The sequence below is a fragment of the Diadema antillarum genome, unplaced genomic scaffold (genome assembly GCF_040938485.1).
Source record: "Diadema antillarum isolate AM-2024a unplaced genomic scaffold, OU_Dant_1.0 seq00000354_RagTag, whole genome shotgun sequence".
Lineage (NCBI taxonomy): Eukaryota > Metazoa > Echinodermata > Echinoidea > Diadematoida > Diadematidae > Diadema > Diadema antillarum.
The window spans coordinates 47,599-74,590 of NW_027271360.1; the positions used below are offsets into that span (position 1 = coordinate 47,599).

General features: G+C 36.2%; 1 protein-coding gene across 2 annotated transcripts in view; it reads left to right on the forward strand.

Moving 5' to 3' along the window:
- The first annotated feature begins 359 nt into the window (after positions 1 to 359).
- The window catches only part of LOC139731054 (integral membrane protein 2B-like), a 147,608-nt gene continuing 120,975 nt past the window's right edge, over positions 360 to 26,992 (forward strand). For both annotated transcript variants that reach the window (XM_071641932.1, XM_071641931.1), the window contains exons 1-2: positions 360 to 511; positions 14,234 to 14,437. In XM_071641932.1, the coding sequence (XP_071498033.1) occupies positions 419 to 511; positions 14,234 to 14,437 (297 nt within the window). In that variant the 5' untranslated portion in view covers positions 360 to 418. The remainder of the gene's footprint in view (positions 512 to 14,233; positions 14,438 to 26,992) is intronic.

The window sequence follows — 26,992 nt, forward strand, 5'->3', positions numbered from 1 at the left end:
ACTCAGTACAATATTATTGTACCAAAGAGTTACATATTATTATAGAATCTCTTTGCTCAGTACCTATTGTCAATTTGGCAACGTCAAAAATGAATAGGTTACCCGAGGGAAATTTTTCGCTGAAATCATCACGCTTCTGTTTTGTACCCCGTACCTTTCTCGTGTGAAGCGCAGCGATGAGTTTTCGTGGAACATTCCCTGATACTAGTACATGTACTTAGTACACTGTGCGTGCGACGCATCCCCCAGAGGTCGCTCGCAATCGCGCTATGGATCCATCCTCCTTTTCTTTCGATGTATGTAACGTCAATTATGATCATCCTGCGCCAGCTACGTTGTACATACTGGTACTACACAAACAGTGTTGAACTTCCGTGATCGTCAATAGTGTGAGACCGACATTTCATTCCGTCTAAAGATGACGATTTACAAGACAGAAGGCCGAATCTACACTCCTAAGGTTGTAGACGATAAGAAGAAAACATCTGCGCAGACCCCAACTCCGCTTGAGGTAAAGCTATGAAAGTATGTGATGAAATTAATCAAGATTCCAAACGTGTTGATTGCCGTTTGTTGGCACTAGTGCTGAGCCCACAAACACAGTTTAGTGAGTACTGCCTGCGTAGTAGTCAAGTACAGTGTACGGTACGTACATGTAAACTTATGTATAAAACAGCATAGGGCCTAGGCCCTACTGAGTAATCTGTATAACAACATACTGTAAATGTAACGTTAGTTCCTACATGTAAGAGTAGTTAGACCGCCTAGGTACAACTGAACTGTAACATAGTCGTTAGATCTAACATTAGATATAACGTGATAACGGAAAGTTGTTAGTAAGTAATACGTAGACCGTTCGGTAATCATGTAGAAATGCACACCATGCACACCTACCATTCCCTTCCTTAATTTGTCGATAAAAACTTCTCGTGGCTATCAGAAATGTCAAGATGAACCATGTCTGATGGTTTCATGAAATTTCATAGCCAATTACAGAAGAAAAGTAGCTAATTTTGACTCAAAAGTACGCCGATCGACGGCTGTATCAGCGTAGCATGATTGATGATCGATTATGGGGAAAAGCGATATAATGATGATGATCGATCGTTATAGTCTGTGATACAGCCGCTTGTTTGGTGTTTAACCACAATAATTACGTCGGCTTAACAGTAAAAAGTTTAAGAAAGAAAGTGATTTCGATGCGTCTGTTTTTTGTTGTTTTAGTTAATTTTCTCCTGCGTGCTGCGTTTGACTGTATACAAACATTGTATCTGTCAACTTATTTTGCTGACTGAATGATGGGAGGATAATGTGTGTACAAAACAATAAAAGATAATAAAATGAAATGGAATAATGAATAGCGTTACTATCATAAAAACAATGATTTATACTATAAATTGAACTTATCAATTAAAAACATAAATTTAATACCATTTACCATCACCAGAAACAAACAACAAATCCCCTTCGAATTCAACTTCCTCCTCATCTTCTTTTCTCTCTCTTTCTCTCTCTCCCTCCTTCTAATAGCCTTACTCTTTTCTTCCACTTTTCCTTCAACCTCATTCTTTTCCCTTCAACATTATTCAAATTAAATCATTAACTTTTGTCATGATAAAATTAATACCTAACTAGGCCTACAGGGTCTTAATAAAGCCTTAAAGTAAGGTGTCTGGAGCATTTTTGCAACTTTTGAAATTCTATAAAAGGTGGATTATTAACTATTTCATATGAAAGGGATTGTCACTAACATAATAGAGTGCACGATGGATATAACTATTTTGCACTACTGTGCAGTCATCATGGCATACATACAGTCGTAGTCTAGTGCCTCCATAGTACTGATACACACGTGTAATAGACCTGTGTAAATTTACTGAGCACTACAAAGTACGAGCATGCTAGCTAGCGCTTCAGACACACTCTGTCTATACGCTGCAGACACGCAGCGTATTAAGGCATATGCAAAGTGTGTATGAAGCACAGCACAGACACATAGGCTCGCTTGATATGTACAGTTAGTACGCAACCTCCCAACTTTACATACAGTGGTCCTAAAGGCAAGCAGTCTGAATTGAAAGGCCCATTTTGCTACAAAACGTAGGTCATATTACACAACAATGGAGCGTATACAGCCTTCTGATCCATTCTATTTAGATTTGGACAACAGCTGCATGTACATACACTTTGTATTTTAATGTTGAGGAAACGCAGGCTTGATTCTCCATGGACTGTGCAGGGTATTTAGTTGTAAGCTGGAATTCTGATTGCTTGTGCAGAATCTACAGGACTAATGGTCCTGGCCTAGACCGTCCTAGAGCTAGAAAAATACACATAAGTGTTAAAGATATGTCACTTTATTTACTATTTCAAATAGTACATGCTCTGTCATGAAATTTCCTAGCCAATATACACTCCAAACACACAATTCAGCCTCATGCAGTTCTGTTTCACCTCGGCCTTTTAATAGCCTCAGTGAATTAAAACTGCACTTGGGCTAATTGTGCATTTGTCGCGTATATAATCTACTATACAGGGTGTATCCAAAAAAAATGTTACACTTTTGAAAAAATTGTCTAAATTACATTTCAAAATATTTTGAAGATTTTTTCACATTTATGGATGCCCAATAGTCTCATCTATCAAGTGCAATCAACAAAACAAACTTTTGTTCACGCTTGGCTGAACACTGATGCTCTTTGTCCAGAGTGTGAAAAATGACTTGCGCCAAATTGAAAGAAGATGGAAAATTCAGTCAGCGGTCCAAATAAGTTCTCTTATTCAAACAAATTGCTTGTTTGCTTAAAGCTTTGATTATGTTATGATAGTCTGAGATTTTTTTGTCAGTTTTATTGTAATTTTAATGATTTCATTTCTAAATCAATTGGTAAGAATTACAACTTAGAGTGTGCGTACTTCAAGATCTTTAAAGCACAGTTTTCGCAATACACAGACACATCAATACCATATGCCAGTTATTCATTAATGTGGTAATGGTACCAAATTCTGAACATTCAAATCATTCATCCTATTAATCAATTGATTGACCAATCAATCAATCAATCAATCAACCCATCAATACACCAACCGATATATCAGTTAGTTAGTCATTGAGTCGTTCAATGAGTGAATCAAGTCAATATCAATAGTCAATTAATCACTTTTCAATCATTGAAATAATTAATCGGCTGATTGAATGAATAAATCAAATAAATCAATTTTTCAAACATTGATTAGCCTTTAAAGGGATAGTACAGTATTGGTGGAGATGAAAATTTGGCTTTAACTTTTTTGCGAGATACCAAGAAAACACTTATGAAGTAGTACAGAGCATACCATTTTTAGAGGAATTCAAAGTTTATTTGATAAAAATCGGGTTTGGAAAAGCTGAAACATCCAAAAACAAAGTAAAACAAAACGATTGTAATAAAGTGTGGGTCCCACACTTCATTAGGATCGCTCTGTTTTGGATATCTTGGCCATTTCAAAACCAATTTTCATCAAATAAACGTTGAATTCCTCCTGGAATTACATGCTCTTTCATATTTCATGAGAGTTTTCTCACTATCTCATCAAAAAATGCTAGAAACCTGAAATTAGGTCTCACCCAAAACTATACGATCCCTTTAAGCCACAGGGGGGGGGGGGGGTGGTGGAGGTGATATTCCCTATGTCGATCTGCTACTTTTTATAAAACATACATACAATTGTGACTGACTGATTGTTTGATTGATTGATTAAATGAATGATTGATTGATTAATTAATTGATTGAATTCTTGATTGACTGGATTGATTGTATTGATTGAATGATCTGTGGATGCATTAATTTTGTACTTTTCTTCTTGACTGAGTGACTGGCATGTGGGTTCGATATGTCTGTGCATGATTTGTGATAACTGTGCATAAAAGATCTTGATGTTGTTAATCAACCTTCCGTAACAGGTGATTTCAATTGTAATTATATGCCACACCAATATGATGTGAATGCCGAAAAAGTTATGTTTTATACAAATATGTACGGACTAAGTCCGCTAATTGATACTGCCACAAGAGTTACAAATACTGCTTCTACTTTAATTTATTTGATATTTGTATCAGACAAAGAACTTTACAGTGAATGGGGAATCTTTGAGACTAGCATTAGTGATCATTATTTGGTATGCTATTCGGGACTTCAGTGCAAAGATCCATCAAAAATCTGAATGTGCGGAATTTCGCTCATTCAAAAATCTTATTGAGGAGGAATTTTATAGTGATTTGAGAAGTGCTCCGTGGCAGGTCATAAAAGATATAGACGACGATGATGTGTGGGATATGTGGTTGACTCTTTTCAATAATGTTATCAACAAGCACATACCTTTGCGCAAAAAGCGGATAAGAAGACATGCATGTCCATGGATATCTGATGAGGTTGTAAAGCTCATGACGGAACGTGATAAAGTTCTCAAAGCTGCTAAAGCTAACAATAGTGATGATCTTTGGAATACCTATAAATATCTAAAAAACAAAGTTACTCATCTCATGAGAATAAGGAAAAAACAGTATAACACTGACCAAATTTTACAAAATCGTAACAACAGTAAGAAAATGTGGAAGAGCTTGAGGGAACTTACGCCTAAATCATCACCCATTTTTCCCAATGCCATAAAGGTTGATGATGCAGAAGTATCGGACAACGCAAGTATTGCTGAAGCATTCAACAATTTTTTCATCGTATATCTAATGCTGCTAAAATTACAAAAGATCTGCAGAAGAATACTTCTCAAATGATATTACAGTGTAGATAAGGACAAAGGCTTTGTTCCATCTCATTCTCAATTTAACTTAAGTATGATAACGAGAGATTTTGTATTGAGACAGATCGAGCTTCTTGGTATAGATAAAGCAACTGAAGAAGATCACATCGGCTGCAAACTTTTAAAGATGACAAAGAATGTTATTGCAGAATCTCTTTGCGATATTATTAACAAATCCCTGTCTACGGGAGTTGTTCCACGTGAATCGAAAAAGGCTCGGGTAGTACCAATATTTAAAGCAGGAGATATTTCTTTGTCGATAACTACCGCCCCATCTCAATCTTACCAACCGTGAGTAAAATTATCGAAAGGACCGTACATCAACAACTGAGCGAATTCATGAATGCAAATGATTTACTACACCCTGTTAAAATCAATCTGGTTTTAGACCATTTCATTCCACATCAACTGCTCTTGCAAAACTTGTGAATCAGTGGTCTTTGAATATAGATAATAATCAAATTTCTGGAGTTGCCTTCATAGATCTTTGGAAGGCATTTGACACTGTAGATCATGACCTACTTTTACATAAATTAAAGTGTATAGGGTGTAGCAAGATGACTGTAGATTGGTTCAAATCCTATTTAAGTGACAGACAGCAAGTGACGCAATTCAAAGGAGCCAAGTCCCACCCTTCAACTATTAAATTAGGTGTACCCCTACCTCAAGGGTCAATTCTTGGTCCCCTTTTATTTTCAATTTATGTCAACAGTCTACCCGAGTGTACTTCAGAAGGTGTTATAGATATGTACGCTAACGATACGACCCTCACTGTCAGTGCTAATGACGCAGCAGTTTTAGAAGAAAAGATAACTGTTACACTTAACAAAGTAATGGGGTGGATTAAGAAAAATCGTTTCGTCCTTAACACTGACAAAACTTCTGTCATGATTATCGGCTCCCATGCTAATCTCGGGAAAATTGAAATTTCAGTATTTCATGAGATAGTACTCTGATTAAAAGAGTTCAGTTCACTATAAAATGTTTAGGTGTTTTAATAGATGAAGAACTGAAATGGTCTAAACAAATCGAAAATGTATGTAAACGTACAAAAAAAAGTGTCTGCATGATAAAGAGAGCGAAGGCCTTTTTGCCCCAACAATCCCTAAAATTACTTTATAATAGTCTAGTGTTACCACAATTTGATTACTGTTCTGTTGTTTGGTCAAACAGATTTCAATCCCATACAACTAAGCTAGAAAAATTCAAAAGAGGGCAGCACGAATAATTTTGGACAAAACATATGACACACCGTCGGCTAATTTATTCAAAAGTCTTAAATTGATGACACTAGACAAACGTTTTGAGTTCAGTCGCGTTATGATAATATATAAATGCGTCCATAACTTAGCACCTTTGTACCTTCAGGTGCACTTTTCATAGTTAAGCCTAGTGATGTACAATGTACATGAACATCATACAAGGCTAATAGACAGTGGAAGTCTACGTCACCATCGTGTGCCAAGATTTCGCTCTGATTGTCACAAGTGCAGCCCAATCGTATCCTCTGTACTTGAATGGAACAGGCTAGATCATTCAATTACAATGTAGATCAGCTTCTTCCATATACTGTATACGCTATAATTTTCGCGTACATAAATTTTCGCGAATTGCCGCTGTCACACATTTTCGCGAGTGGTTAAATTCGCGATTGGGGACCAGAGAAAATATGAAGTGGCAAAGAAAGTGTGAATTTTCAACTTACTAGCAAATAAGAATGATACTAGTTACACACTGCATGAAAAAGACTTGCCAAACTTTGCGAACTAGTAAGTTAGAATTCAACATTTTTGAAGTGGTTAAGTCCATCGCGCTAGATTTCTGACGAGTGGTCCCCTAGATTTCTGACGAGTGGTCCCCTTGCGATAATGGATTGGCTCTCTACAGTATTCGTAAGTAGACGTGGACGTGCGTAAACAAGCTTAGCCAGTATGGTCTGTTCCGTAACCCGTGACATGGTATGCTAGTACTGAAATGTTCGTATCATCAAGGCAAGGGATTCATTTTGGAAGGTAATATTTTCGCGTGTTGTTAATTTCGCGAATAGCTCCCGACTCGCGAAATTCGCGAAAAATAAAACCCCCGCGAAATATATAGCGTATACAGTATTCATTTAAGAGATTGTTTAAGCAAAGTTGTTATTTGTAAGTAACACACGAAATTTATTATGGGCTAGCTTATCATTCCTGTATAATAGCGTTTTAATTGTTACATATGTATTTCGGCATTCTGGTGAACTCTTGCTGTGGCATGTACTTTTTTGATGTTACTTTGCAATGTACAGTATGCTGGTATGTATCTACACTGTATATGTCATCTTCTGTATTATACGTTTTGCTATTTAATGTACATATGTTCATCAATATTATTGGGCAAGTCCAAGATAATGTCCCCTCAGATGCTCAAAATTCATCTTGATTTAATCGAAAAGTTATTGATATCATGTTGTAGCCAAAGAGTTAACTTATATATTTCCAGCAAAGAAAATATTGAATTATGCAAATTTATGCAAGAAATATGACCTTAATTTGCATAAAGTAAAAACAAACCTTACGTATGGGACAAATTAAAAATATTCATCTAAAATCAGTCGAATTTGTCCTTGACCTAGTTCCTTTATGGACATGACCCCTGTATGAGCTAGTATAATTTCCAATTGGTAAGACAAGGTCAGCACATTAATTATGCAAATTATGCACTTTCCCAGAACGAAGTGTCCCATACGTAAGGATTTGAGTATGTTTTTTTAAGTTTTCTCTGAAGATTTCTAACATTGACCAATCATACTTCAGGAAGTTCTAATTTATTCATTTTAACTCCAGATTAGCAAAACTAAATGTGGAAATTTGATTAGTCCTTCGTCTTATAACTAATTAAAGTTTGCTTACGTATGGGACAAATGCCTTACGTATGGGACATTACATGCAAAGTGAATGGGAAAATCGCCTTTTGACATGGATGCTTTATACATTGTATGTCCTTACATTTGTTTGGTTTATGCTTATCTTTGCACCTACACTGAAGGATATGTCTATATATCTGCCTCTCCTACTCAGTTGACCTCAGGGAGAGTGTAAGAACAGCATTATTGAGTCAATCTATGATTAAGTAAGGAAAATAAAGAATATTCATTTATTTTCTTATTTTCATTACAGGCTGTGCAGCTGGTCTTCAATTAGTATTCCACCCTTTAACATTTTGATATTGGATATTTTCTTAATTCAGTTATCATTTTCAACTTTACCTCTCTTCAAAATGACTTTGTCCAAGAGAATGGGATTCTCTGAGTGTCATTTTAGGTGCAGTACATTGTTCAGCATGTATTATAAAATGGGTTCAAGAATGTAGCCAATAGGAAGCGCTGAAATGAGACACACCTCCTTCCTTTACTTCAGTACAATTGCACTGCCTGTAATCCTATGGTAGATTGCCGATCGTCTGTGCGCGCGGCGGCTCCTTTGATGAATTGCATGCATACGCGCTGTCAATCCTGTAAACAACTTCTAGTTCGGGCTGCCGGCCGGCCGGCCGGCCTGTCTTCCCTTGTGCATAACATGTGTGGCGTACGTACGTATACTCTACTATACGTACACTTTGTACAGTACAGTAGACCAAGCGTTATGGGACCGGACGCGTACATGGAGTCACTTTGAAGAGCAAATCCAACGATTTAGCAGGTTAATTCTCACGCCGTTTTCAGAGTATGTTGTCTAGTAGGCCTATATGAGGAGTCTATATCAAGTCTTTAAGGTAAAGGGTGCATATTCTATGTAAAATAAGTAAGTTTTCATGCGGGAACTTAAGTGTCCGGAAACCCAACCCCCCATTATACCTATACTGTATGTGCGGGACTTCCGCGAGTGCGTGCGTAAATGTTTGGGACGAACATCTTCGGACGTCTTGACCCACAAAGGTACGTGAAAAACGCTGAAAAATGATGTTAGTTTTCGAATTTTCGACCCATTTTATAAAACAAATGATGCACAGGATTATTTCGTGGCGTTAGTGGAGGCGTAGCTCACTCTCGGGTATTTACAATGTAGTGCAACATGCACTCGGCTTCGCCTCGTGCATGTTTCACAATTGTAAATACCCTCGAGTGCACCACGCCTACACTAACACACTCTATCCTGTGCATCATTTGTATACTACAGGCTGTACAGCCTCAAAAGGGAAATCAAAACAATTTTGCTTGTGGAGCTCATCAATGACAACATTACAGGTCTGACTGAATAGAAAAATCACTTGAGGTGACAGCAGGTAACTTTGTCATTACTAGAGTTGATAGCAAAGGAAAAACCCTAAGGAGAGAATACTTTTTATTTTGATATGATGTTTAATATTTCAACTGCACACCCTCAGAATATGTCATGACTTTATCAAGGTCATGAACATGATTTCTGAAAATCCGGTAAAATGAAGACTATAGTTTACATTTACCATGAACCACAATATCAATACTGGTTCTCTGGTTGGAGTGCTAAAAACACAAATTACACAAAAAATAGGGAATTCAATTTTTCTTTCTATTTTGTGTTTGAGGAGACAGATGTGCTCTGAGACACCTTCATCAACTCATACTTACTTTGTACCCCACATCTACACAATTATCAACATACATTGCAATCTGGTAGTGTATGATCAAATGAGGTTATTAGAATTTATCACAATTGTAAGTTTCAGATCAGTGAGTTACTTAAGTGTTTCAAATCTAGAATTATATTTTCTCTTAAGATTTGAATACAAATGATAATCTTTCCTGTTTCACTACACAAGCATTTATGTATGTACAAAGTATTAACACAAATTTTGTGGTCTTTGGTTTCATAGACTTGAAGCCATGCAATTTGAGAAAAAAAGCCAGCATACTCGTAGGTACACTGTACGTACAAATACATTCTTCTATCTCTTTGTTCTACCACGGCTTTAAAGTCTAAAAGTTTCATTGAAATTTGATTGATTTTGCAGAAGCTAAAATGCACATGGCAAAACATGATGATTACAGAGCAAAATGAATTACTCTTGTTGTTGTGTCTTTGTGCTGCATTTCAAACAATTATAAAGCTCTATAAAAACTTAGACAACATGCAAGGTATATAAATAAGCCTAGAACTACTGAAAGTACCCACTTCAAACTTTATTTGCAAATTACACTGTACATGACATTTGATTTTACAGTTGAAATAAATCAAGACTACAAATTCGTCATGGTACATGTGCATGTGTGCTACATCAAGGTCACAAGCTAGAATTCGCACATTTTTTTTTTTCAATTGATATTATGATAAAAATATTGACCAGAGTATTACAAATGGGCTAGAAATAGAGTGTCAGTATTGTATACTGTATCTGTATGTTAGACATCATGAGGACAGTGTTAATGCATGACGGAATCCAAACTAAGATATTTAATTGTAAATTTGTAATTACTTTTATTTGTCTTATTTTAGCTTTTGTTAGGTACCTGAACCGGGAAAGCACCCACTTAGCAGTCTATTTCATGTGTTAAATGTTGTAGTATGATTTGTGGAACTGAATATGACACAATGGGAAAATTCAAAGTCATTCCCATGAACCACTTGTGCACTAAAGACATATATGTCCCATACGTAAGGTGTACTTTCGTTAATTAAACCAACTTCATGAAAAAATGCTTTATTCTTTTGCAATGAAACTTTGCTGAAAGATACTTCAGTATTGTACCTTTCTTCACTTCTAAACAGAACTTGATCAATAAGGTACTTTCAGAGAATTTTCAATTCAAACTTTAATTTTGAAAAATCCAGTTTTTCTCTGGTCCCATACGTAAGTTGCCATATTTTTCTTAATAAGATAATTAACCCAAGGTCAAATGACATCAAACTTAAACACAATGTTCTTCTCAGGGATACCAGTCATTCTGATGATAAACAGTAAAATCCAAGTGCTCCTTCATTACTTTTCAGAGGTTTGAAATCTCTGAATGTCCCATACGTAAGGTGCGCGATATCTTGGACTTGCCCTATTCAGGGCTCCATGGAGAAGACCACTATTTATTGGTGAATGGGCTACCCTGACAAAAGATTAGAAATAAATAAATAAAATAAATAAACACAATGGAATCATTTAAAACGTGACAGAAAATTGCCAGAAAATTCCTAAACTACAATGTATCATAACATAATCAGAACTGTGAGCAAAAGAGCAATTTGTTTGAATGAGAACACCTATTTGGGCTTCTGGCTGAATTTCCCATCTTCTTTCAATTTGGTGCAAGTCATTTTTCACACTCTGGACAAAGAGCATCAGTGTTCAGCCAAGCGTGAACAAAAATTTGTTTTGTTGATTGCACTTGATAGATTAGACTGTAGGGCATCCACTAATATGAAAAAATCTTCCAAATATTTTGAAACGGAATTAAGACAATTTTTTTAAAAGTGTAACTTTTTTTGATACACCCTGTCGTGCATTCAAAATCATGCATTATTTTTATAATACTGTATAAGCTGTTATTTTCACGTACAGATATTTTTGCGAATGAGGAGGTCTTGGACATTTTTGTAAGATGTGTTCGCAAATAGAAACCTTGGTTTTTGTAAGTGTACTAACACATACAAACGTGTAACCTGGCGCACATACACTTTAGCAGCATTTTCGCGTGTTGTTGAATTCACGGTCCAAGAGTGATTTACAAAATTCGCGAAAGTTAAACCCTCGCGAAAATAACAGCTTACACAGTAATGTACCCCCACTAAAACTGAAAAATAAGTGATATAAACTGTATCCCAAGTAATCATGTGGTAATATGATTACATTTAGGTGGCTTTAGGGTTTAATAGTGTTAAGAGTTTGGGGTTTAAAGGGAACCCAAACCCAAAGAGCAATGTGGATTGAGTGAAAGCAACAACATTAGTAGAACACATTGATAGTTATGCAAATTGACACACTTTGTGTTTGTACGCGACAAGGCATTGCTGTGGTAACAGTTTATTTTCGGAAAATTTTGTGATGTGAACTACTCCCACAATTTTGAAGCAAATAAACTCAAATTTGGTGTACATAATATACATTGAGATGTAGCTGTGCAAGACATGTTTTTTTTTGTGTGTGTGTGTGTGTGTGTGTGTTTGTCAGAGAAAGCGTTGACATGGTAACCACAATTTCCCCAAAACCTTGTGGAGCGAACTACTTCCATAGTGTTTTTGAAAGCAATTTATTTCAAATTCTGTATGTAGGGCCTATATAATGATCTATAGGTGTACAATGTACTAGTGTAGTTATGCAAGACACTCTTTGTGTTTGTACATGACAAAGTGCTGCCATGGTAACTGTATAAATAACTTTTCTTCAAAATCTTGTAGAATGAACTAATGTACTTCCACAATTGTGAGGCAGTCAAACTCACCAGGTAACTCACAAGGTACTACACACGATGGATATACATTGTACACACAGACAGACACACACAAACACACAAAAACCTTTTATCAAACCCAGGTTCAATTCTTTTTCATAGGAATCTTGGCTGCGGACGTGGGGGTATTAATCACCTTTATAGTGATAATTTTGGTTATTGAAGATGTGCGTAATCAGGTGGCAGCTGATCTTGTACTTCAAAGTGGTTTGATTCGTCCATTCAGTAGTACATGTAGGTCCATGTTTCAACGAGAGGTTCTTAGTGCATAGTATTAAAGATGTACATTGTACTGCAATGTTTTATTAGAATTGCAAAAGGGTGCCAAAGGCATCATGTTGTCGGGTTGTCTGTACGTCCATCCACATTTGTTTAAGCAATAACTTGAGTAATATGGAGTGGAATTGTATTAAACTTGGTTCAAGTATAAAGTATGATGGGGCAATTACTTCATTGCACTTTGGGTGAAATCGGCCAAAGGTCAAGGTCAAATCATGATATTGTATTCGTTTGCGTGATAACTCAAGACTGGATTAAGCAGATTTAACAATTCTGTCCAAGGATGAAGGATGATAGGGCAATTACTTAATTAGTTTTTGAGTGAAATCAGCCAGAGGTCAAAGATCAAGGTCAAATCCTAAAATTTATCCGTAATTTATGCAATAACTGAAGACTGGATAAAGCACATTTAACGAAACTTTGTCCAAGGATGACGGATGATAGGGCAATTACTTGATAAGTTTTTGAGTGAAATCAGCCAGAGGTCAAAGGTCAAGGTCAAATCCTAAAATTTATCCGTAATTTACGCAGTAACTGAAGACTGGATGAAGCACATTTCACCAAACTTGGTCAAAGGATGACGTATGATGAGGCAATTAAGTTGTTTTCAAAGAGGTCAAAGATCAAGGTCAAATGCTCAAAATTTCACTATTCAAACCTCAATATCTATGAAAGCCTGAATGTTATTTTCTTGAATCTTGGTGTGTACATATACTATCAAATAGATATTTTCCAGAGAGAGTTTCAGGTAATGAGGTCAAAGGTCAAATGGTCAAAGGTCAGGTGAAAATGTTAAAATTTCACTTTTTTCTCCATACATGGCTGTTTCTTGCAAATGGTTCAAGGTATTTTCATGGAACTTGGTACATATGCATGTACTGACTGGCAGGGAGTATCTAGGAAATTTAGGGATCATGGGTCAAAGGTCAAGGTCAACTGCTCAAAATTTCACTATTTCCCTCTTATGCAATGCTTACAGAATTTTTCTTAAAACTTGATATGGATATGGGTCCAGATACATGAATTACCTTAAAAAGGAAATTTCTTGCCAAAAGGTCAAAGGTCAAAAGACCAACGCTCAAGTGAAAGTGCTATATTTTACTTTTACCTCCATATCTTGAGAGTGACTCTTAAAAGGTATTGTGAAACTTAGTACATATTATGCATGTTCTTCCTGACAGTGATTCTCTTGCAAATTTTAGGGTAATAGGGCCAAAGATCAAGGGTTGAAAGCTAGGCTAAATTTTTCTATTTAACTGATATTACACTTTTCCTTCTTACCTTGAAAATCGCTCAATGCATAAACTTTTAAAAGGGCCAGAAGTCAAGTAAAAATCCTCAAATCCCCAAATACATTTACCTGCACTCTTAGACAATATAGCAAACCTAGTTTTAAAGGAAAGAGAACATTCACACATTTGTGACAAACCTGTCATTTCAATATTTTGCCAGTTATGTGAAACTGTCATCACACATTGTCAAGACAATGTACTGTAGACCTACTGTATGTCTTAGGAGAACCATGCATTATTGCGGAGGCATACCAGTCGCCATTGCGACATTTCTATTAAGTCTTATTTATTTATTTTGATCGTTATACTGTACGTATTTGTACTTGTACATGCGTACATGTATAACAGAACATACAGTGCTGTATGTTCTAAATTGGTAAGATAATGAATGTAGACATAATATTCAGTGTTAAGTGGCAAGTAGTGCTTTTGCTAATATATTGTCCTTGCCTTCCTTTGCTTTGAATCAAAGGAATGCACAGAATGCACAAACAAGTGCATAGAGCCGGAGTGTGATTGCGACTGTGACTGTGAGGCGCAGCGTGAGACACCTGTGGTCCAGGTCAACCGGCGTCGGTCCAGACCATGCAGCACATGGGCACTCGCCGCCATCTGTACTGTTACAGTTGGGCTGTGCTTCTTTCTGACAGGACTCCTGTACATGGCAACGCGGGCGGTGAGCTTACTTTTGTATTTTGTCTTCCAGTATTTCATGTGTACATGTACTATATGTATAATGTAAATTTTGCTCATGAATGAAGTTGCTCGTCGAATGTATGACCCATTACACGTACAACATTATCATGGTATTAAAAGTAGAAGATTTTTTTTTCATATTGCAGTAAAATCAAGAAATTTGCAAAATAAAGGGGTTTGGATGAAAAATGAAAATGAAAAATTGTTGTTGTCACGTGTCTGTCAAACATAATGCGCACTGCTGATGAAAAAGAGGGATGAAGTGTTAAAGTGTACACATAATACATTGTACATCGTGTTTGTATCAGTATACAAATGATGCACAGGTGTGAGTGCGTCAGTCAGAATTTGTGTGCCAAGGTAACTATGGAATGCTTAACCCACGAGGCGAAGCCAAGTGGGTTTAGGCTAAATTCCATAGTTACCGCATGCACACTATATTCCGACTGACGCACGAAAAGACATGTGCGTCATCTGATTTTATAGAATGGGTTTTCTTGCCAAAAACCCATTTTTTGTCGAGCCCACCGGAGGTGAGGGGAGACTAAGGGATCGCCTGCGGTGTCTGTCCGTCCATCGTCTGTCTGTAACGCTACAAAAACTTCAACTCTTTACTCTGGGCTTCAATTACAATCAAACTTCGAGGGAAGAGGGGTCATACAAAGTTTCACATTTTACCATTATATGAAGGTCACCTCAAGGTCAAAGCTCACAGGCAGGGGTCAATGAACTTTAGGGCCCAATGTTAAGTTTTTATGGCGCGTTTCTGTTATGGGTCATAACTTTTGATCCATAACTCCATTTGTGACCAAATTTGGATGGCAGATGTCCCTTGGGGAGTGGATGGTCACCATAAGGTCAATGGTCACAAGCATGGGTCAACGAACTTTAAGAGCCCAATGTTAAGTTTTTATGGCGCGTTTCTCTTACAATGTATGAGTCATAACTTTTGATCCATAGGTCCGTTTGTGACTAAACTTGGATAGTAGATGTCCCTTGGGGAGCGGATGGTCACCACAAGGTCAATGGTCACAAGCAGGAGTCAAACTTTTAGAGCCCAATGTTAAGTTTTTATGGCGCGTTTCTATTATGGGTCATAACTTTTGATCCATAACTCCATTTGTGACTAAACTTGGATAGTAGATGTCCCTTGGGGAGTGGATGGTCTCCACAAAGTCAATGGTCACAAGCATGGGTCAACGAACTTTTAGAGCCCAATGTTCAATTTTTACAGTACAGATGTATATACCAAAAGAAACTTTGCGTTAAATTTACGTGTTACGCAAGCGCCGATCGGTACTGCGTTAATCTTTCTGCATTACAAAATTAACGATCACCGTGCGTGAATGATCGTTACAGATCGTTACTGTGCGTTACAGATCGTTACTGTGCGTTAATTTTTAGATCTTGCATTAGGGCAAGTCCACGATAAGGTCCCCTCAGAAGGCAAAATTTCATCTTTGCTCAATATTGACATGTTTGGTATCATTTTAAAGCTTATGAGTTGAAGTTTTGATTTCCATGGAGGAAAAATTATATTACGTAAATTTATGCAAATTTCAAGGGCTTCATTTGTATAAATGTGAAACACAGCATTACGTATGGGACATTTATAAAAATTCATATTAATTCAAAGGAAAGCAAATGATATTTGATTAATATGTGGACATAAGAAGTTCATCAAATAGTTTAACTTGGTATGAAAATTTAGGGATTATGCAAATGATTATGCAAATTAGCTCGTGTCCTATCATGAGATGTCCCATACGTAACAAATTGAGGTCATTTTTTTAGGTTTTTTTCTGAAATTGCTAAGGTTATATTAATGCCCTTTTGGAAAGTTCTAAGTTATTGTTTAGAGAAATTAAATACCACAGAAAAAAGAAAAAACAGTAAAAGGAATATTTTTTATAAGGCATTGAAATAATGTTACGTATGGGACAAATGCGTTACGTATGGGACATCCTCATACATAATGCATGTGAATGCATGTAGCTAGCTGGGAAGGTCTCTCAGTACACAAATGGTCAATCATCCTGAAGAAAGCATCCCAACATTGTCGCTACTTTTTGAGTTATAGACACTTTAAACAATACATGTACTTGACTGAACAATTTTCAGAAAGGGGGAGGGGAAAATGGCAAAATACACGATGAAAAAAACAGCATTAAAGGGATGGTATAGTTTTTTTTGTAGAAATGGGGATTCAGTTTTCAACATTTAACGAGATGATTGGAAATCAATTATATGAATTACTAAAGAGCATACAATCCTAAGACTAGAGGAATTCAAAGTTTAGTGATGGAGATCCAATTTGAAATGGTTGTGATATGAATATTCAAAAAGAATATAAAGTAAAATGATTTTTTTTTTTATTGCAAGTGATACACAAATTGTCCTTATTCAGGTTTCAATAATAGCCACGACAAAATTCATGGGTATACATACTGAGGTGTGACTCGAATCAATGACCTGACTGCTAGACAGACATCATATATAGACTCGATCACTGGGGTTCCACGCAGCAGGTATTGCTTATTTATAAAAATTAATATTTCTTGTGTCAAGTTGTTTTTTATTGAAACGAAATGGCAAACTGCCCTTCATCAATGGAAGTAAACACTTTAAACTATTCAATTTTTCAGTAGTAACTATCCTGATAAAAATAGGGCATACCCCATACTCAGGTTGGTCATGAAAATATAGAATATGATTAAATGTGATTATGATGGTAAATATTTGGGGAATATTGTTCCCTTGTCAATCTGGATCAGTATTTGAGTAGTTTCAACTGATTCCATTTCAATAATTATGCAAAAATTTGTTTATGGGTATTTTACAAAATTATTTTGCAAAGTACCCATAAATGTGTCTCTCCACACACTAAACGAATGGGGGACAAAGGGCATGCATACTCAGGTTGGTCATAAAAATATAAAAATATGATTGAATATGATTAGGATGGTGAATATTTCGGGAATATTGTTTCCTTGACAATCTGGATCAGTATTTGAGTAGTTTCAACTGATTTTACTTCAATAATTATGCAAAATACCCATAAACATGGTTCTTCACACACTAAATGAATGGGGGACAAACTGTCCCATACGTAACTGTCCCATACGTAACATGTCATGTCTGTCTTTAATTAGAACCTGTAATTAGAGCTTTTTACCTAATGACACGAAACTTACCTATGATAATCTTGAGTGTTGTGACTTTCATCACAGTGAGTTACAAGTTGTAGAATGAAATACTTTCAGAGAGTTTTGAGGTTGAAAAAAATGTTCAAAAAAACAAAATTTTTCTGGTCCCATACGTAACGGCACATATTTTCTCTTCTAGAATATAATTGTGAAGGTCATTTTTCTCCATTTTTTGCATGATTATACTTCTCCTAGATATCAATCACCATGATAAAGTTTGATATGATCAAAAGCCATTAACACTATTTTTCAGGTCATAAAAGTCTCTGAATGTCCCATACGTAACGCGCGTGTTATCTTGGACTTGCCCATTAGCGGACTTGTCATGTGGACTGGCAAGAAATCTCTTAAATTGCGAGACTCGGAGATGCCTCAGTTAAGTAACTGTCGTTCTTAATATTTACTACGGACAATTTCCTGCCGGCGGAGGGCATAATAATAGCGATATCAAATACCGAAAAGATTTTGTAGTTGAGTAGAACTCCCCTGGCAATGTCGTATTGTCATGGTCGTCAAATTTGTACTCCTGGGCGCAGTCAGTGGAATCGGGCAAGCAAAAATTTCGAAGCCACCTTTTTCCCCACAGCCAACATTTTCCCTCGAACATTGAACCCATGAAATCACGCATATGCAAGCCTATTAAAAACTAATGCCGACTGTCTAACGTTAGCGATGTCACGATTTCAACAACTGTCAGACACTTACTCAATTCAGGAAGGTGCAAAAGTCCATTTATATTCCAATACACAACGTGTGTCTCGCCAAATAACTGGTGGTAGTGTGTGGTGACAAAGCCGAGTATTTCGGCAGTAAAAGTAGCAGCAGCAGAAGAAAATGTCTACCACTTTCTGCTCGCATTATTACACTGCCAGCAGGTGAGTCAAGTGGTGACTTGTTAGGCACGCTTCACATGAAAGTTTACCCAGAAACGTGAAAAATCCCACGATGCCAAGGTGCCAGACTGGGGAATGGGGAGGGGTGGAGAGAGAGAGAGACCAATCAACAGAAGAAACCGCGCGTATTGGCGCATTCTCGGAGGTCATGAACAGTCTGGGGTCTTGGAGATGAACAGAGAAGGAATGTTTAATTAAAGATAGCTCAAGTCAAAGACCCAGGATTACAAACGTTGATTCTTTTTTCCCTTTCATTTAACATGCCTTCACCTGCGATTTTAGTTAATGTAGCCGTTTAAAACGTCAAACTTATCATGAAAGTGTTACTGCGTGTAATACAATAGTTAATACTATACCTATTGCTTTAATCATATCTGTAAAACACAAATTTGACTACCAATGACAATAAAAAATACTTGTATTTGTTTTGTGCGGAGATTTTTTGTCTTTATCCTGACTAGTTCATATGAAATTTCTATATGTTTTTACGGCAGCATCAACAGCCTAAAAATAAAGTACTGACAGATTTATAAATTATGAAATTTTTGGCAACCATCCATTTGAACTTCAGGCATGAAAAGCTCCTGATATTCAGCAAAAACAACTCAACAGATCAGAGACATAAGTAGCACGCAGATTTGCTGGGCGTGCATGGTAGGGTCCATGCTTTGAGATCGTCACAATCGTGTTGTCACTAGGGAGGTGGAGTGTCTCTCTTCCACCTCCCTGTTGTCACGGAGTATCGGGAAGTTCTCACAAACTCCAGGATCACCCCTCCCTGTCAACTCCATGTTACTCCCAGGGAGGCGGGAAGAGTCTCTTCCCACCTCCCTGTTGCTCCCCAGCGTGCATCCTGAATGCATGGTGTCTCTTGTCACCGTCAGTACCCGAGGCTGCTTTGTATTTGTCTTGGAATATTGATTCATTTCTTGTCATGACATGAGTGTAGTAATCTTTTTGCATGGCTATGTAAAAAATTGTGATACAACGTGTACTCAACTTGTCTTTGTGATTTTTTTTCTTTCAGTCCAAAAGGAAAACTAAATAGTATCATGACGTTTGCAATTGTTCGAAAGGTCTGCTTTTGACAACTCACAGACTAATCACCCTTGTTTTTCCCGCTCCCAGGCCCTCCAATTGAGCAATTCACACGCACACGCAAATTCCTTTGCCATGTGGTTTTGCCAGCCAGCTGTCGGAATGTGCTTTGAATTAATGTACATTTCAGCCTGGCCTGGCTGGCATGAATGGGTGTCGAGTTTCAATCAATACCTACTGTTGTTTTATTCTTGTATTTGAACATGTCGTTTCACCTGACAACACACGGAGATCGGGAAGTTGTAGGGCTGTTGTGTGTTCCAACCTAACCCGGGCAATTAACCCCATAGGGCAATTCCCCCCCCCCCCCCTCCCCGCTAAATACTGGTTAATGGTAAGGTTAAAGTAAAGATTAGGGTTAGGTTTAGGGTGAGGAGTTTGGGTTATGGTTAAGATTAGGGCCAGGGGAAGGGTCCGGGGTAATTGCCCAGGAAGAAAAGAGGGACGCGCTTTTGTTCGTGGTCAAATCGATTTTCCTAGGTGATGCTGTGGAGCTAGAAAGGAACAAAAAAAGCAATTATGATGTCTGGCCTACTTCCAGGACGTCTTATTTTTCTTGCACTCTGAAATTTCCTATTGTTTGGTGTTATCAATGTCGTTCATTGTTGTATAGTCTAGTTACCCTCTTTCGCATTATAAACTGAAAGTCCATAGAACATTCATAAATACGCATAAAGATCACACTCGAAAAGCTATACTGGTGTATAGTTTAAACACAGCAGAATGAAATATCGAAGTATCCCGCAGATTTTCCAAAATTATGCTTCATGTGGGTCCATTCATTTTCTTCTTTGTTTTCATTTGTCTTCTTGTCGATGTGGGAGGTAGATTCAGGATATACTTTTCCTTTTCCCCTTTCGGCCCGGTGCGATTACTCCTGGTGGTGACATTCTTTCTGCTCGTCTTCCAATTATTTTGTTGTAAATAAATGCGCATGGAGCCCCAGCTGTATCGCAAAAAAAAAAGTCTATCTAAAGTTGACTTTCAAATACAAGTAAAATCAGAATCAATTAGCCGTGGTACGGGTTCGCGGTTTCAATCCCTTCGAAGCCCGATATTTGCCTTTCAGCAAGACACTTTATCCACAAAAGGCCAGGGCTCCACACTAACTTTTATTTTGGTGGCCGATCGGGCCACCAAAATGATTGATTTTTGTTTTTTGGTGGCAAAAAAAAAAAAACAAGCAAAACTATCGGTCCTACTAAACATAGAAAAATAAATATCAAGTATTACTGAAGTGATACAGGTACCCACGTCTAAAATAAATGAATAGAAAATTTAATCATCTTATACCGTTATTCTGAGTTCTAAGATTTCGCAAATTTTGCTTATAGATTATTATGCAGTATGTAAAAGTTGATGCCTATTAAAGTGGTCAAAATTTACGTTTGAAATGAGAAAGTGGGAGCATTTGCAGACATTGTAAACATCTGAAATTTGTTTTAGCATCGTAAAGAGACAAAAATTACCGTTATTTATTTCTGATGGAAATTTAAGCAATCATCCAACATTTACAAGTATTTTAACATCTTCCCGGAGGCGAATGTTACCGTTTATTATGTAAAACCAAGCAACCGACATTCATTCTAGCATCTTACGGACCTGAATATCATCCTTATTCATTTCTGAACGTGAAAGCAAACATCCGCTCTTTATTTATCATCTAACTGAGCCGATTGATACCATTAATTATTTCCAAAAGTAAAAGCAACAATCTGTTACTTATTTTAGCATCTTCCGGAGCAGAATATTACCGTTATTCATCTCCAAATTGAAAAGCAAACACCCGACATTTATTTTATGATCGTAAGGAACCAAATGTTGCTGCTGTCCACTTCCGAAAGTGAAATGAATCATCTGACATATTTCAGCATCGTACGGAGCCGAATGTTATACTGTTTTTCACATTCAAACGTCAAGGCAGACATCCAACATTTACTTTACCATCAAACGCAACTGAATGTTATTGTTATTCATTTCGAAATGTTAGATAGCAAATATGTCTGATATTTATTTTGGCATCTTCTGAAGCCAAATGTTATTGAGATTGAGCACTATTTACTTTCGAACGTAAAAGCGAACATTCGGCATTTATTTCATCATCATACGGAGCTGAATATCATTGTTATTCATTTCCGAACGTCATTCGACATATATTTTAGCATCTTCCGGAGCTGAATGTTATTGCCATTTACTTTCGAACGTAAAAGCGAACATCCAGCAATTATTTCATCATCGTACTGAGTTGAATACTATTGTTATTCATTTCCGAACGCCAAAGCAAACATTCAACATTTATTTTAGCATCTTCCGGAGCTGAATGTTATTGCTATTTACTTTCGAACATTTAAGCAAACATCAGACATTTATTTATCATCGGACGGAGTTGAATACTATTGTTATTCATTCCCGAACGTCAAAGCAAACATTAACTTCACCATCAAACGCAGTTAAATGTTACTGTTATTCATTTCAAAATTTAAAAGCAAACATCCGACAGTTATTTAGCATCGTATGGAGCAAAATATTACTGTTATTCACTTCCGAACGTAAAAACAATCATCTGACATTTATTTCAGCATCTTCTGGAGCCGAATGTTATTGCTATTTACCTTCGAAAGTAAAAGCAAACATCCGACATTATATCTCATCATTGTACGAAGTTGATTATTATTGTTATTCATTTCCGAACGCCAAAGGGATAATTTGACATTTTACTTAAGCATCTTCCGGAGCTGAATATGATTATTATTTACTTTCGAACGTAAAAGGAAACTTCCGGCATTTATTTTATCATCGTACGGAGTTGAATATCATTATTATTTATATCCGACCGACAAAGCAAACATTCGACATTTATTTCAGCATCTTCCGGAGCCGTATCTTATCCTTATTCATTTCCGAACGCAAAATCAAATATGGTCAGTTTCACGGTAAAGGGTGTAACTTTCAATTTTTAGCCTTTTGGCCCACCCTGAACACATAGATTTACAGATCTCAAAGATTTTTTCCCATGTGAGTCACCTTATGAGTAGCCACCTTGGGTAGCATAATCAGATCCAGGTATTGATGCGTTTTGTTTTGACAGTCGCATATGTACCCTAAAAATGGCTATTTTGTTGCATTGAAATTTATATAACATTTTTGAAATGTTAATAATTTTCTACAGCAACTGCAGAGATCTAATTTTTCATGTTAAAAGCATAGTTGTATGGTCAATTGAAATGACCAAATTAGTTTGGTTTGCATCTGGCCCTTTATTTTAGAATACTATGACTTCAAATTTAAGGTTTCGGAGGCTTCATTTTCCGTTAACAATTGTTTACAGACTTTGATGGACAGTAATGACCAGTGGGTGTGTTTTGGTTACTTTCTTTTATGCTGAAAATAGTAAGGTACAGCTAAACTTTAGACTTACATCAAAGTTTACTTGGTTCTAGGGCTATTTGAAATTTTGTGATAATTTGATTCCATCAAGTGAAATTTCCGTTAGCAGTTTTGAAGCCTCCGAAACAAAGTGTTTAGTCAAATAATATAGATAAGAGAAGCGACCTAATCTATATGTCAAAATGTAGGATATGGGGCCCTAACCTAATAGACCAAAAATAGTTAAGATCCACCAAACTCTCTGAAAATAGGAGACAATACAAATTTTCCGTTAACACGTGAAGCCTCCGAGACGCATTGAAGCCTCCGAAACAGCAAAAACATCTAATTTGACATTTCTGATAAATTCTTTGAGTGTCTGCCCTAAATTATGCCATGAAATCAACAACAGACATGGACAGACAACAAAAATGATAAAAACATTATGATACTGCAATAATTTTTTGAGCCAATACACTTCTTAGAGAAAAAGTGGTTTCGGAGGCTTCAAACGGATGTTAACACTGCATTTTTGTGATTTTCTCTGGACAAAATCAAATTAGATTTATTGTTCACCCACCCAATGATTGCTTAAGACATATCTAAAGATATTTAATCACATTCAGTTTTCTGGCTGCTTTGTTTACTCACCAATATAGATTTACTATACGATTTACCTATTTTTCTTAAACAGTGCAGACGTGTCACACATAACTCACCTTTTCATTCAGCAATGAAATATGAGCAGATGAGGATGTTGCCCCACAAATATGTTTAAGCAGTGTATATCAACCAAAAAAGACACAATTTATCCATCACTTTCTACATAACATACATGATTTTCATAAAAACATAAGGTATACCAAATTAATTTTCCAGATGTTTCGGAGGCTTCATTTTATGTTAACAGCATGTAAATGGAATGTTTTGATTACAATTGTGTAATTCTAAGTCTATCAAATAACTGTTAGGACTGAATGAGATGTAATGATTCCTCAAGCAAGGTGTAGATAGTTGTTTAAATGTATGAAAAGCATTTATTTTGTAGGTTTCCTTTTGAAACAATGGAACAGGGTAGATATTGTGAGTAATGAAAGTGACTTCCAGCTTGTGTGCATGCCCACATCATGCAACAGTAGTGCAACAAAGCAAGTAGTTGTGGATACATTATGTTCTTAAGTTGGATAACTCATTTTTACTCTTGAGAGAAGTTGAAGTGTTGTGACAATATTTGTATCACTCTTTTGACTGGTTACACTTTGATGATGAAGACCAAGCAATTACTTGATTATTTAGTGTTAAATACACTTTTTTTTAAAGAAATGAACACTATTCCTGTCCTGAAGATACAAGGACTTTAATAGATGGTTATTCAAGAGGGAAGCATACACTTAACTAAGAAATATATTACTTTTGAATTTAAGGTTGTATCTTTTATGCATGATCAAGAGCAAATCGTGGAAACTATCTTTTGGATTTTTACACTTTCGACTCACTATCATCTGAGTGTAATAGTTTCGAAACACAATCTTTTACATGTCCATTTATAACCCATTGACAAATCCATTCCATTGTTACTCACATGGCATTTGTTTTTGTCATACTAAAATCTTGACTTTTTCAGCTTTCCCTTTGGCTTTCATTTTCAATACTTATTTGGAGGAAAGTAATTAATCAATAAATTTGTGAGTGAATTTGAAAATAGCTAACGTCTTGCAGATTATCATTTCTGTGGTGTGACTTGGATCACAGGGTACTGTTTTGGAATTTTGACATTTGATTACTTCATTCAGACAGGTTTTCATGTCAGTCTGTATGTCAGATCTAATGCATGCTAGGTGCAACACAATCTTGATACTATACCCTATTTTCCATACTTTATCATGCTGGCATGGACCACTTGACTATTTTTGATTACCGGTAAACAAAATGTAACTTGTGTTATGAAACATCTCTTTGCATACACGTGTGAGACTCTATGACATGTTTGCGGATGTAGTTCTCAGTGCAGTAAATGGGCAGTAATGGTTGGGATAGGATTGTTTTATAAATGACATATAGACCTCTACTTATAAATAGCCTGTTGTCATAGGGTACATGTACATGTAGTTTACATGGGTGGGTGACTGGAGAAGTTATGTTCATGAAGAACAATATTGAAATGATTGAAATCTTTATAATCTGTTTAGTCCTGGCTTTTCTGGAAAAAGTTACAAGCCCCTAACTATTTTGAAATTCAAAGGGTTAAAACTGTAGTCTGTGGGTTTATATACTATTTAAAACAAACTTGTGGGTTTCTAACAAACTTAGATATTTAAACACATTTGCTGCTTTTTAATTCTTTGCTAAAAAGGTTGTCATTTTCAGAAACAGTAAAAGTTCTGTTAGCAATTTCTCAATGTGTACCTTCAAAAACAGGCCTCCTAGCTGTCACAGGAGTCATACAAATTGGAATTTTATAAAATAACTATTAAAAAAGAAGCCTTTGAAGAATAAATAAATTAAGAATTAAATTATATGAAACAGGGGTGACTTGTATATCACATAAAAAGAAAGTAAAATTCTAACTATCATATATTATAGGGAACTATACATTTGGTCAACATTTTTTATTTTAATTCAAATTCATACACAGTCATGGGTAGGGTATGTACAACTGTACATTTATCTTTTCAACAGGCGATTCAAAAAGATGAATGGGATCTTGACCATTTCAATTTCTATTGAGCTCCACCAATATATTGATTATTCCAACTCCATTTTGATGATGACAGTTGACCCTTACATGGAATGGCTGATCGGTGTTTAAGATTGCTGTTCTATGACCATGATCACTGCATTTGATAGCTACACTGTATAGTAGGGGATATCAGGCATGTTCCATATGCAAAAGAATGTTTATAAGCCTTTTTTCCCCTTTCTATATTTTACAATGCTATGTTGTAGTCTAACCGTCATGCCATCACATAGTCTATTTTCTATCCCTTTCTCATCAACAGTTGAAATTGATTTCACATAAAAACAATTATGATGGGTGGTTTATGTCAATATACATCCCACAAACTGCACTTATAAAGCAAGCAAGCATAATCTTTGCATTAAGTCTATAGCTACAGTTCTAACTCATTGAAAGTAATTCTTACTGCATTATGATGAAAAGTTTGACAAATGCATACAGCTGTACGTGTGTAGCCTAATCATGTTCTGCATTGCCAAAGTCATGCATATATGCAAATACAGTGTATGTATTTTTTTTTGTCTCTTAACATTTATATGTTGGAAAGTCTTTTTTCTGCATACAAATGAATACTATTTTACATGTTACAATATTGTTAGATGTGTATTTGGAAACAATCAGCTGCATTTATAAATGTACTTCATATCACCTCAAAATGGACCGTTTTTGCATGTTAACAGTTATGATGAAGCCTCCGAAACATGCATTGCTGCTAACTTTAAGCCGCAAAAAAAAAAAAAGATGTTCCTAATCCTAATCAGTGTACTTTTATTGCTACTGTTGCAGTTCCCTTTAGAATCATATTGCCTCATGTAATGTCATAAATTTGAACTTAGCATTGCTCAAAGTGTACACAGTTTGTTATTCACTTTTGTGGAAGCCAATTTCCTTATAAGAATAAGTATGAAGAGTAAACATTATGCACTGCCATAAAATGTACATCTGTATACTGTTATTCACATTTTATTGATGTCCTGTCGTTATTCTAGCATGTAGTGATAGTTGCTTACTGTAGTTTTATTATTTTAAGTGAATACAAGACTAGAACTTTGTGTTAGCAGTTTTGAAGCCTCCGAAACACACTAGTTTGTTAAGTGAAGCCTCCGAAACTCACAAGTCTGAAAATTTCAACTTTGTCAAAAATAATCGAATTTCTTTGGGATTTTGGTTGATAAATGTTTGTTACCAAGAGATAATTTAGGGCTATGTTTAGAGTGGCTCTTGCTTCTAGAACA